Raw genomic sequence first — 13,572 nt, forward strand, 5'->3', positions numbered from 1 at the left:
AGAAGAATGTCCCTTACATTGGTGATCAGTGGGAAGAATGCTCCTTACATTGGTGATCAGTGGGAAGAATGCTCCTTACATTGGTGATCAGTGGGAAGAATGCTCCTTACATTGGTGATCAGTGGGAAGAATGTCCCTTAGATTGGGGGTCTTTTAAAACATTTAAGTAATGTAAGTAAACACTCTTTACAATCAGGGGATGGTTTAGATATCAATCTTGCTACCTGAAGTTCTTCTTGAAGATATCTTGTGTAACGTTGCCTCCTCTCTATTTTCTCTGTGTGTTGTGCTCTCCAGCGGCTGGTCAGATGGCGAGTGATTCTAGCGACGATCCTGACGTCCGTGGTCCTAGTAGTCATTATCCAGTTCTTCATAACGGAGAAGCCCCACCTGGAGCTGAAGGAGATCCTGGACCATATTGTACCCAATAACAGCCCTGCCCCAGTCCTCCGCCATTCAGTGACTTTGTACCACCGCAACAATACATTTTACATGGATCTGTCTGAGTACTCTGGGCAGTACCCAGGCCTTCAGGAGTACCGTTGCCGTACCTTTATAGATCTCTCCGGATATTGCCGGACATCGGATCCTCTGATCATCTTGGCCGTGAAATCTCACCCGGCATCCCCTGAGAGGAGAATAATCTTACGTCACACCTGGGCTCAGCAGAGGAGGATTCTAGGGTACAGGTTCCTCCCCGTGTTCCTCCTCGCCAACTCCGGCCATCGGGCAGAGATGGAGAGTTTGGTGGAGGAAGCCTCGATTAACGGTGACATTATCCTGTGGGACTTCATGGAGAGCCACCATAACTTATCCCTGAAGGAGCACTGCTTCCTGGAGTGGCTGCATTACCGCTGTCCGGAGGCCAAGTACATACTCAAAGGTAAAACCGGGTCCCACAATTAAAGGACCTGTCCAAAAAAAGTGATATTTTCTTTATACTAGGGTTGCGCCGATACCAGTATCGGTGCTGATACTAAGCAATTGCACAACTATTAGTACTCATGCAAGTGCTTCCATAGCTGAAACCGATACTTTCAGGCTTGGTTCTTTCTGCTGTCAGCGGGATTCCCCCACTGACAGCTGAAATAGAAAAAAAAGCCGCCAGGAGGAAGGAGGTACTGATTCCTCTATATAGATCTTTATTTAACTAGAGTGGTCACCAGCAATAGGAAGGAGGTCCTGATTCTTCTATATAGATATTTATATCACTAGAGGGGTCACCAGCAATAGGAAGGAGGTCCTGATTCTTCTATATAGATATTTATATCACTAGAGGGGTCACCAGCAATAGGAAGGAGGTCCTGATTCTTCTATATAGATCTTATTATCACTAGAGGGGTCACCAGCAGGAGGAAGGAGGTCCTGATTATTTTATATAGATCTTTATATCACTAGATGGATCACCAGCAGGTGAAAGGAGGTCTTGATTCCTCTATATAGATCTTTATATCACTAGAGGGATCACCAGCAGGAGGAAGGCGGTCCTGATTCCTCTATATAGATCTTTATATCACTAGAGGGGTCACCAGCAGGTGGAAGGAGGTCCTGATTCCTCTATATAGATCTTTATATCACTAGAGGGGTCACCAGCAGGTGGAAGGAGGTCCTGATTCCTCTATATAGATCTTTATATCACTAGAGGGGTCACCAGCAGGTGGAAGGAGGTCCTGATTTCTCTATATCAGGGGTCTCAAACTCAAATTACCTGAGGGCCACAAGACAAGTTTTCATATGCCATGGGGGGCCGCATGCAAACTTTCAAACTTCAAAAACAACAGTACTGGTGTCAGCGAACACATTATTACCACCAGCACTGGTGTAAGTCAGGGTTTGACAAATTTGAGTAAGTACATACTCAAAGGTAAAACCGGGTCCCACAATTAAAGGACCTGTCCAAAAAAAGTGATATTTTCTTTATACTAGGGTTGTGCCGATACCAGTATCGGTGCTGATACTAAGCAATTGCACAACTATTAGTACTCATGCAAGTGCTTCCATAGCTGAAACCGATACTTTCAGGCTTGGTTCTTTCTGCTGTCAGCGGGATTCCCCCACTGACAGCTGAAATAGAAAAAAAAGCCGCCAGGAGGAAGGAGGTACTGATTCCTCTATATAGATCTTTATTTAACTAGAGTGGTCACCAGCAATAGGAAGGAGGTCCTGATTCTTCTATATAGATATTTATATCACTAGAGGGGTCACCAGCAATAGGAAGGAGGTCCTGATTCTTCTATATAGATCTTTATATCACTAGAGGGGTCACCAGCAATAGGAAGGAGGTCCTGATTCTTCTATATAGATCTTTATATCACTAGAGGGATCACCAGCAGGAGGAAGGCGGTCCTGATTCCTCTATATAGATCTTTATATCACTAGAGGGGTCACCAGCAGGTGGAAGGAGGTCCTGATTCCTCTATATCAGGGGTCTCAAACTCAAATTACCTGAGGGCCACAAGACAAGTTTTCATATGCCATGGGGGGCCGCATGCAAACTTTCAAACTTCAAAAACAACAGTACTGGTGTCAGCGAACACATTATTACCACCAGCACTGGTGTAAGTCAGGGTTTGACAAATTTGCTTGGAATCTAGGAGCCAGCTAAAAAAGTTAGGAGCCAGGAAACGCACCCCGTCCCGACGGGCTTGCGCGCAGAAGCGAACACATACGCGAGCAGCGCCCGCATATGTAAACAGTGTTCAAACCACACATGTGAGGTATCGCTGCGATTTGGTAGAGCGAGAGCAATAATTCTAGCACTAGACCTCCTCTGTAACTTAAAACATGCAACCTGTAGATTTATTTAAACATCACCTATGAAGATTTTAAAGGGTAAAAAAGTTTGTCGGCATTCCACAAGTGGACGCAATTTTGAAGCGTGACATGTTGGGTATGAATTTACTCGGCGTAACATTATCTTTCATAATATTAAAAAAAAAATGGGGATAACTTTACTGTTGTAATTTTTTCCCAAAAAAGTGCGCTTGTAAGACCGCTGCGCAAATACGGCGTGACAGAAAGTATTGCAACGATCGCCATTTTATTCTCTAGGGTGTTAGGATAAAAAATATATATAATGTTTGGGGGTTCTAATTAGAGGGAAGAAGATGGCAGTGAAAATAGTGTAAAATGACATTAGAATTGCTGTTTAACTTGTAATGCTTAACTTGTAATACCAACGGCCACCACCAGATGGCGCCAGCTCACATCTGGTGGTAATAACTTGTAATACCAACGGCTCACCACCAGATAGCACCAGCTCACAAAAAAAAAAAAAAAAAAAATTTTTTTTTTTTTTTTTTTACTCTTTGCTCCCCCCACTTCCACCCTGCCTGCGGGCCATTTATAACTGGTCCGCGGGCCGCAAATGGCCCGCGGGCCGGTACTTTGAGACCACTGCTCTATGTAGATCTTTATATCACTAGAGGGATCACCAGCAGGAGGAATGAGGTCCTGATTCCTCTATATAGATCTTTATATCACTAGAGGGGTCACCAGCGGGAGAAGGGGGTCCTGATCCCTCTATATAGAACTTTATATTACTAGAGAGGGGTCACTATTAGCAGGAGAAAGGAGGTCCTGGTCCCTCTATATAGATCTTTATATCACTAGAGGGGTCACCAGCGGGAGAAGGGGGTCCTGATCCCTCTATATAGAACTTTATATCACTAGAGAGGGGTCACTATTAGCAGGAGAAAGGAGGTCCTGATCCCTCTATATAGAACTTTATATCACTATAGGGGTCACCAGCAGGAGAAAGGAGGTCCTGATCCCTCTATATAGATCTTTATATCACTAGAGGGATCACCAGCTGGAGGAAGGCATAGTTGCCAACAGTCCAGATTTTCCCGGGAAAATCCTGATTCCTCTATATAGATCTTTATATCACTAGAGGGATCACCAGCGGGAGGAAGGAGGTCCTGATTCCTCTATATAGATCTTTATATCACTAGAGGGGTCACCAGCAGGAGGAAGGAGGTCCTGATTCCTCTATATAGATCTTTATATCACTAGAGGGGTCTCCAGCAGGAGGAAGGAGGTCCTGATTTCTGATAGATCTTTATATCACCAGCAGGAGGAGGGAGGTCCTAATTCCCCTATATTGATCTTTAGTGAGACCTCATTTAGAATACTCTGTCCAGTTCTGAAGACCTCACTTAAAAAAATATATTAATGAGATAGAACGAGTCCAGAGACGGGTAAAAAAAATGGTGACAGGTCTGGAGGATAAAACATATCAGGAGCCACTTAAAGGATAAATTCACCTGTTCACTGTTCATAAAATAAATGCTACGTTGTATCTCTTTGTCTCCTGTCTGATCAATGTTTATAAGCAATGTTACTTTGTATCTCTCTATCTCCCATCTGATCAGTGGGGTGGATTCAGGTAGGGGCGCGCAAAACTGCGTTGGCGTAACGAATGACATTTACGTTACGCCTCCGCAAGTTTTACGGGCAAGTGCTTGATTCACAAAGCACTTGCCTGTAAAGTTGCAGCGGCGTATCGTAAAAGGGGCCGGCGTAAGCGCGCGTAATTCAAATGATCCCGTAGGGGGCGTGGATCATTTAAATTAGGCGCGTTCCCGCGCCGAACGTACTGCGCATGCGCCGTCCCTAAAATTTCCCGACGTGCATTGCGGTAATTGACGTCGCAAGGACGTCATTGGCTTCGACGTGAACGTAAATGGCGTCCAGCGCCATTCACGAACGAGTTACGCAAGCGACGCAAAATTGTGAAAATCGCGACGCTGGAACGACGTTCAAACTTACCATTGGCTGCGCCTCCTAATAGCAGGAGCAGCCTTACGGCGAAAACGACGTACGCAAACAAAGTAAAAAACGAGTGCCGGCCGCGCATACGTTTGTGAATCGGCATTAGTATGCAATTTGCATAATCTACGCTGACAACTACGGGTGCGCCACCTAGCGGCCAGCGGCAGATTGCACCCTAAGATACGACGGCATAAGAGACTTATGCCAGTCGTCTCCTAGGGTACAGTCGGCGTATCTAGCTTCCTGAATACAGAAAGTAGATACGCCGGCACTACTTAGCAATTACGCTGCGTATCTATGGATACGCAGGCGTAATTGCTTTCTGAATCTACCCCAGTGTTTATAAACAATGTGCCAGACTTTCTATTTTCTGCCAGTGGCAGCTTCTACATCTGCTTTCTTGCCAACAAGTGCAAGAAAGTAAGTGGCAGATGGGCAGAAAGTTATGGCATACTGCACGTGTCCTGTGCAGAACGATAAGGTGCTACACGCATCTTGTACAATAATGTTTTTATAGGCATGTGAAGTACAGTGGAACCTTGGTTTAAGAGTAACTTGGTTTGAGAGCTTTTTGATTTGAGAGCAACTTTTTTTTATTTTTATTCTGACTCGGTTTGCGAGTGTTGACTCACAATACGAGCAGCATTCAAGCTAAATAGGCCTGCAGTACCTCATTTGGCCTGAGGTACAGGGGCGCAGAAGCCGAGCAGAGCCGGAAATAGGCCTGCAGTACCTCATTTGGCCTGAGGTAAGGGGTGCAGGAGCTACGAAAAGCCAAACATTGGCTTGCAGTACCTCATTTGGCCTGAGGTACGGGGGCGTAGGAAACGAGCCATCGTGTCCTTGGGTCTTTTCGGCCATTTTTGGCTTTCTCTGGCGCCCCCCACCTCTGGCCGCATTTGGAAGTCCATGCAGATCAAATTATTTTCGTTTCCATTGACTTCAATGGGAAAACTCACTTTGATATGCGAGTACTTTGGATTACAAGCATTCTCCTGGAACGGATATGCTCGTAATCCGAGGTTCAACTGTATACCCATTGTCACATTCTAGGTTTATCCAAAAAATTGGATTAAGATCACCAACTACGGTAAGAACAGCTTCTATAAAACCTACAGTATATAAGGACTCTTGGGTTGCTTTGGTAATTGAAAGTTGGTTGATTTGAGAATTTTTGTGTGTGATCGGCATGAACTATACCGTTGTTTTCATCTCTACCCAAATGTTTCCTCCATGACAGCGGACGATGATGAGTTTGTGAACCCCCACTCTCTGGTCTCCTACATCTCCACCTCCGTAAAGAAGTTTCCTCACCAGGTCCACGGATTCTGCCAGTCACGGTGCCCAGTTGAACGCTGGGGTAAATACGGCATTCCCTTCAGTGTCTTCCCGTATGATTTCTACCCCCCATTCGTCTCTGGTGGAGGATTCCTCTACTCTGCCGAGTTGGTCCCCTTGCTTCTCAAAGCCTCGTCCACCATCCCCGTCTTCCCCCTGGATGATGTCTACTTTGGTCTACTGGCTCTAGCTGCCAACATCTCCTTCCACCACGAGCTTCGCTTCCGTACCTTCGGGCTGAAGTCCACCAAGATTTGCCGCTTCCAGGACGTCCTGGTGGCCCATGGTTTATCGAGACGTCGGCTGCAAGAAGTCTGGGATGCCCTTCCTTACGCCTCTCCGTGTCCACCCAGCGATGAAGAGAAGCAAGAGTACGAGATGAAAGTCAAAAGTGTACAAGAAAGTGACAGCGGATAGTCACCAACTAGTTCTGACTTCATAGACTTATGGCCGTGTTAAAGTGTCATCAGATATATTTTTCACGTGATGTCCCTACCTACTAAGTAAATGCTTCCTCCTGCCTGCAGCGGAATGATGACATCATCTTAGCCTAATCAGAGACACTGGACCAGAGTTCAAGAATTACTTTTGAATAAAAAGGGCCCTTTCACACGGGCGGACCAATCGTGTCCGCCTGTCAGTTTTTCAGGTGGACCTGATCACAGTGGCGTCACTAGGGTTGGTGTCACCCGGTGTAGAAAAAAATTGGTGTCACCCCCTCCACCAACTATAGTCACCTTTAAGTACAGACCCCCCTCCACTAAGTACAGACCCCTCTCCCTCAGTGCAGACCCCTCTCCCTCAGTGCAGACCCCCTCCCACAGTACAGACCCCCTCCCACAGTACAGAACCCCTTTCCTTAGTATAAGCCCCCCATTAAGTACAGACCCCCCTCCACTAAGTACAGACCCCTCTCCCTCAGTGCAGACCCCTCTCCCTCAGTGCAGACCCCCTCCCACAGTACAGACCCCCTCCCACAGTACAGAACCCCTTTCCTTAGTATAAGCCCCCCATTAAGTACAGACCCCCCTCCTGCAGTATAGACCCCTCTTATTCAGTACAGACCCCCCCCCCCCCCCCCCGCAGTACAGTACCCCCTCCCCCCTCCTTCAGTAAAGAACCCCCTCCCGCAGTATAGACCCCTCTCCCTCAGTACAGACCCCTTTCCCTCAATATAGACCTCCCCCTCTTTCTCAGTATAGACACCCCCTCCATCAGTATAGACCCCCCAGTGCAGACCCCCCTCCCTCAGCATAGACCTCCCTCAATCAGCGTAGACCCCCTCCATCAGCATAGACCCCCCCTCATTGAAGCCCCCCTCAATCAGTATCAACCCCCTCATTGCAGCCCCCCTCAATCAGCATAGACCCCCCTCATTGCAGCCCCCCTCCATCAGCATAGACCCCCAGTGCAGACCCCCTCCCTCAGCATATACACCCCCGTACATCAGCATAGACCCTGTGCAGACCCCCCTCCCTTAGCATATACACTACCCCTCCATCAGCATATACACCCCCTTCGTCAGCATAGACCCCCTCAGCATATACACCCCCTCTATCTGTATAGACCCCCCCAGTGCAAACCCCCCTCCCTCAGCATGGACCCCCCCTAAGTGCAGACACACCCCTCCATCAGACCCCCCTCTCCACTTATGCTAGTAGTCCCCCCCTTCCCATAGCGCCCCCAGCATATGTCCATGTACAAATACAGTACACTGTTTAGACATCAGAACAGCGCGGAATATGCACAGCGGCGTGTCTCTCCACGGACTCCCTCATCCTGTGTACATGTAGTGTGGGAGGAGCTACAGTGCAGAGGGCTGGATGGGCGTGGAACCGTTTTGATCCAAGAGCCAGGAGAAACCTTTCGGCAATCGGCACAACTCAGGAGAGGGAGAGACACAGATCAGTGGGGTGTGAGGATTGTGTGATGCCGCTGCCCACAGGTGTCACCCCCATAGCAATGCCACTGCCCGATCGGACTATACAATGCTCTTTATGGAGCAGCGAATGTCGACTTTTGATCCAACAGGTACATTTTAAAGACCCGGTAACCTCAGGAAAATATTTGTCTGCAATGTCTGGTACCGGGTAATAAATACAGCGGATACATTTTTTTTATTTTGCTGTGTGGATGTCTTAACCATTCACATGGGTACCACAAATGTTAGCCATACTGTTTGTAATATGATTATCTACCATCGTCAGCAGCTCCATCTAGTGGCCATAATGCATTTTTTTTATTCGATATTTCAGGAAAATACTGCATTATGGCAGGATGTCTGTTTCTCCTGTCCAGGCAGTGCAGAGACAAGGGGGTAGATTCAGTTATGCCGCGTACACACCATCACTTTATGTGATGAAAAAAAATGACGTTTTTAAAAACGTCACTTTAATTGACTGTGTGTGGGGGAAAACGTCGTTTTATGTCTTGTAAAAAACGACCAAAAAAAATTGAAGCATGCTTCAATTTTATGTGTCGTTTTTCAAAAGTGCACTTTTTACTTCACAGAAATTGACCGTGTGTAGCAAAAAACGTCGTTTTCTAAGTTCTAAGCTTCAATGGTAAAACGTGGTGGAACGTAACCTCACTTTGCAAGAACATTGTGAGAAAACGATGGTGTGTAGGCAACTTCGTCTTTGAAAATTGAAGTTTAAAAAACGTCATTTTTTACTTCACAGAAAGTGTCGTTTTTTTCCATCACATAAAGTGATGGTGTGTACGGGGCATAACATCTGTGCTTTTTTTACGTAGGCGCAGGGCACCGTTTTTGCCCTGCGCCCCCGCAAATTTTCTGCACTACCCGCGATTCACGGAGCAGTAGCTCCGTAAATTGCGTGGGCTCTCCGGCAAAATGCCCGGCGTAAGCGCGCGCAATTTAAATGATCCCGTAGGGGGCGGGAATCATTTAAATTAGGCGCGTTCCCGCGCAGAGCGTAGAGCGCATGCTCCGTCGGGAAACTTTCCCGACGTGCATTGCGGTAAATGACGTCGCAAGGATGTCATTTGCTTCAAAGTGAACGTGAATGGCGTCCAGCGCCATTCACGATTCACTTACGCAAACTACGTAAATTTTTAATTTCGCAACACGGGAACGACGGGTATATGTAACATTGGCTGCCCCTGCTAATAGCAGGGGCAGCCTTACGCGAAAACCGCCGTACGCAAACAACGTAAACTGCGTCTGCAGGGCTCGCGTAACGTTGTGAATCGGTGTTAGTATGCAATTTGCATACTATACACAGATCACAATGGGAGCGCCCCCTAGCGGTTTTCGCTAGAATGCAGCCTAAAATCTGCGTGGCATAAGAGCCTTATGCCTCGCAGATTTTAGGCTGCTGTCGGCGTAGCGATGTTCCTGAATCAGGAGCATTCGCTACGCCGGAGCAAGTAAGCAATTGCGCCGTGTAACCTATGGTTACACGGGCGCAATTGCTTCTTGAATCTGGCCCACTGTTTGTAATATGATTATCTACCATCGTCAGCAGCTCCATCTAGTGGCCATAATGCATTTTTTTTATTCGATATTTCAGGAAAATACTGCATTATGGCAGGATGTCCGTTTCTCCTGTCCAGGCAGTGCCGGGACAAGGTCATCTAGAGCCCAGGGCGAACATGCCAAATTGCGCCCCCGCTCAAGATGTTTGAGCATTATGTGTCAACAAACCCCCCCCTCCACAGAAAACAAACTTGAGCAGTAATCTGCATGCTTACCCCCTAAGCATAAATACCCCCTCCTCCCAATAAAAAAACACCCCCCTGCTGAAATCCACTTCCCAGCACTAATATTTGCCCCCCCCAGCTCAAATCCTCTCATTCCCTATATGCCCTCAGCATATATCCACCCCTGAAAAATTCCCCCCTCCTAGTACACATACTATAACCCTCACATTCCCCCTCTGAACACAATCTTCTCCTCCCACTCCACCCCCCCCCCTCCCAGCACAAAATCTCCCATCCTAGCACAACCCCCTTCCCCCCAAATTTCCCCTCCTAGCACAAATACATCAATCGACCCTACTAGCCTCAAAACCCCCCCCCCCCCCAAAAAAAATCCCCGTCTAGCACAAATCCCCTCCCCCCTACCATATTAGCTTTTCTAACAAAAAACAAATGTCCCCCTCCTAGCACAAATCTTCTTCACCCAACCCCTCTCCCAATCCCCTCATATCACTACTTATAGCGCAACTCCCCCAAATGTCCCCTCCTTGAACAATTCTTTTCCCCTGCCAACCCCCAAATATCCCCTCCTTGTGGTCCCCACCCCACCTCACATGATAAGACAGTGCCCAGGGCAGCCGTCCCTTCTGCCCACCCCTTGTCCCGGCCCTGTGTCCTGGCCTATCGTAAAACTATAACCAAATCCGTTAAGAATACATAGCATACCCTTCTACATGTGTTCTGGTCGTGCTCCCGGATCAGGGGATTCTGGGGAGAGGTACTCCACATCACCCAGAAATTCACAGAGAGTACGGTGCCGGACGACCCAGCGTACATCCTCCCCCATGCCACCGATATGTCGGCTGGGGCCTACAAAAAAAATCGATAGTGCGTCTTCTTTTAGATGCTGCTAAAGCCTGCGTGCCTCTCCACTGGAAGTCCCCTCACCCGCCGACCGTAGCTCTTTGTCTCAGGAAGGTAGATGAGATGATCAGTCACATGGAAGACTTGATCCTCTCCGGCCAGCAAAGACAAGAGGTGTACCCCAAAACCTGGCAGCTATGGAACATTTTCAAATACTCAGTGGAGGGACAGAATCTCAGAGGGACTGAGTGACCCTTGACCACTCGGTTACGGGAGTGGTACCTGATCTTTCAATGCTGGGAATACCCAAAGCAAAGATTACGCCCCTTGGGGCGCTTTGTTGCATCCTTGCTCGTGCAGAACCCCCCCTCCTCCCTCGTCTCACCCTTTTCTGCTTCTCTTCTTTTCTATTCTTATATGCTCTTATTCTACTTTCTTTTTGGAAAAAGGAAAATAGGAAGGGGGGCTGGACCGGTCGGGCCCAGATGCCTGGTTTTTGACCATGCTGTCTACTGTCATATAGGTAAATTCAGTAATGCCCCATACACACCATCACTTTATGTGATGAAAAAAAACGTCGTTTTTAAAAACGTCACTTTAATTGACCGTGTGTGGGGGAAAACGTTGTTTTATGTCTTGTAAAAAACGACCAAAAAAAATTGAAGCATGCTTCAATTTTATGTGTCGTTTTTCAAAACGTTGTTTTTTACTTCACAGAAATTGACCGTGTGTAGCAAAAAACGTTGTTTAAAAAGACGTTTTTACACCCGCGCATGCCCAGAAGCTACTTATGAAGCGAGCTTCAATGGAAAAAGTGGTGAACGTAACCTCGCTTTGCTAGAACATTGTGAGAAAAACGATGGTGTGTAGGCAACTTCGTCTTTGAAAATTGAAGTTTCAAAAACGTCATTTTTTACTTCACAGAAAATGTCGTTTTTTTTCATCACATAAAGTGATGGTGTGTACGGGGCTTAAGAGTTAGGCCGGCTTATCAGTCAACCTAACTCAGAATCTACGCCGACTTATGTTTAAGTGTATGCTCAAACAGAGATACGCTTAAACATATCTAAGATACGACGGCTTGCGCCGTCCTTTCTTAGATTGCAATATTTTGGATGGCCGCTAGGTGGCGCTTCCAATGCGGTCGGCGTAGAATATGTAAATGAGGAGATACGCCGATTCACGAACGTACGCCCGGCCGACGCAGTACTTTTTTGCCGTTTACGTAAGAGATGGGCCGCGTAAAGTTAGAGCTAGGCCCTATTGGAATAGTAATGTCAAGTATGGCCGCCGTTCCCGCGTCGAAATTCGATTTTTTTTACGTCGTTTGCGTAAGTCGTCCTTGAATCGGGATTTACGTCGTTTACGTCCACGTCAAAATCAATAGGCCCGTGCGGCGTACTTAGCCGCAATGCACACTGGGAAATGTAGGCGCCCGGCGCATGCGCAGTTACAAAAAAGCGTGAAAAACATAAGGTCAAGCACAATTAGCATACAACACGCCCCCCTAACACACATTTGAATTAGACGCCCTTACGCCTGCCGATTTAAGCTACGCCGCCGTAACTTAGCAGGTAAGTACAATGGGCCATATTCTCAAATACTTTACGCCTGCGTATCAGCAGATACGCAGACGTAAGTCCGATCCTATGTTTAAGTGTATTCTCAAACTGAGATACACTTAAACATGCCTAAGATACGACGGCCTGCGCCGTTGTATCTTAGGCTGCAATATTTACGCTGACCGCTAGGTGGCGGTCAGCGTAGAATATGCAAATGACTAGTCACGCCGATTCTCTAACGTACGCTTGCCCGCCGTAGTGTTTTAACGTCGTTTCCGTAAGCGATACGCGGCGTAAAGATAAAGATGCCCCCTAGGTGGCGTACTCAATGTTAAGTATGGCCGTCGATCCCGCGTCGAAATTTGAAAATTTAACGTCGTTTGCGTAAGTCGTCCGTGAATGGCGCTGGACGCCATTTACGTTACAGTCAAGTAATTTACCCGACGGAGCATGCGCATTACGATCGGCGCGGGAGCGCGCCTAATTTAAATGATCCACGCCCCCTACCAGGATGATTTGAATTAGGAGGGGTTGCGCGGGTGGACTTTACGCGACGCCGCCGCAAGTTTACAGGTAAGTGCTTTGGGAATCAGGCACTTGCCACTTAAACTTGCGGTGGCGTAACGTAAAGGACATACGTTCCGCCGCCTCAGATATTTAAATTATGCCCCATTGTGAATCATGTACTTGCCTAGCTAACTTACGGCGGCGTAGCTTAAATGCCTTAAGCTACGCCGCCGCAAAGTTACGAAAATGTACCTGAATCTAGCTAATAGATTCTTGCTTGAGATAGATGATGGCAGCCCGTTAGGGCTGTACACGGGAGGAGAGAAGGGCTCATGGTGGCTTACCCACTTGGGTTTTTGCTGCCCTCCTTGGAAGACACACGCCCAACAGGGGGTCGACTGTGGTATGTGTCATGTATAATGATGTGTGTTTTATATACTGTATGTATCTCTATCTCCATGTTATTCTTGATGTAATGACTGTATTGTTGTGGTCCGGACGGACCGTCTTCTCTGTTATAAATAAAAAATAAATTAAAAAAAGAATACAGAGCATGCCATCAAAGGATACCCAGAATTAATGAGGATCGTAAAAGGCATTCAGAGCAGTGACCTTTCAGAGACCTCTGCCCAATTCAAAACTTAACCACTTAAAGTGGAGCTCCACCTTAAAAAAAAATATTAAGCCTAGGTTCACACTGCTGCGAATTCAAAATCGCGATTTCGCCCGCAATTTAATGTAAATCACGGCCCGAAATCGCAAAAAGTAGTACAGGAACTACTTTTTGAAATCGCAGATGCGGCGTCGCACTGATTAGGACAGTGCCATTGCCGACAATTGCCGCCGAATTGAGATGCGATTTGACATG

General features: G+C 47.1%; 1 protein-coding gene across 1 annotated transcript; it reads left to right on the plus strand.

The window, feature by feature from the left end:
- Window positions 1-221: 221 nt before the first annotated feature.
- Window positions 222-6,751, plus strand: LOC120931029 (beta-1,3-galactosyltransferase 5-like). The gene is made up of 2 exons (XM_040342153.1): window positions 222-883; window positions 6,014-6,751. The coding sequence occupies exons 1-2, from the start codon at window positions 493-495 to the stop codon at window positions 6,526-6,528; spliced, it is 906 nt and encodes a 301-aa protein (XP_040198087.1). The 5' UTR covers window positions 222-492; the 3' UTR covers window positions 6,529-6,751.
- The last annotated feature ends 6,821 nt before the right edge of the window (window positions 6,752-13,572 follow it).

The sequence above is a fragment of the Rana temporaria genome, chromosome 3 (assembly GCF_905171775.1).
Source record: "Rana temporaria chromosome 3, aRanTem1.1, whole genome shotgun sequence".
NCBI lineage: Eukaryota > Metazoa > Chordata > Amphibia > Anura > Ranidae > Rana > Rana temporaria.

What these genes read in the sequence shown, in the direction of transcription:
- LOC120931029 (XM_040342153.1), top strand. Translation starts at nt 493, where the DNA reads ATGGATCTGTCTGAGTACTCTGGGCAGTACCCAGGCCTTCAGGAGTAC. An exon ending in GGCCAAGTACATACTCAAAG is followed by an intron (nt 884 to 6,013) that starts GTAAAACCGGGT and finishes CCTCCATGACAG; the next exon opens with CGGACGATGATGAGTTTGTG.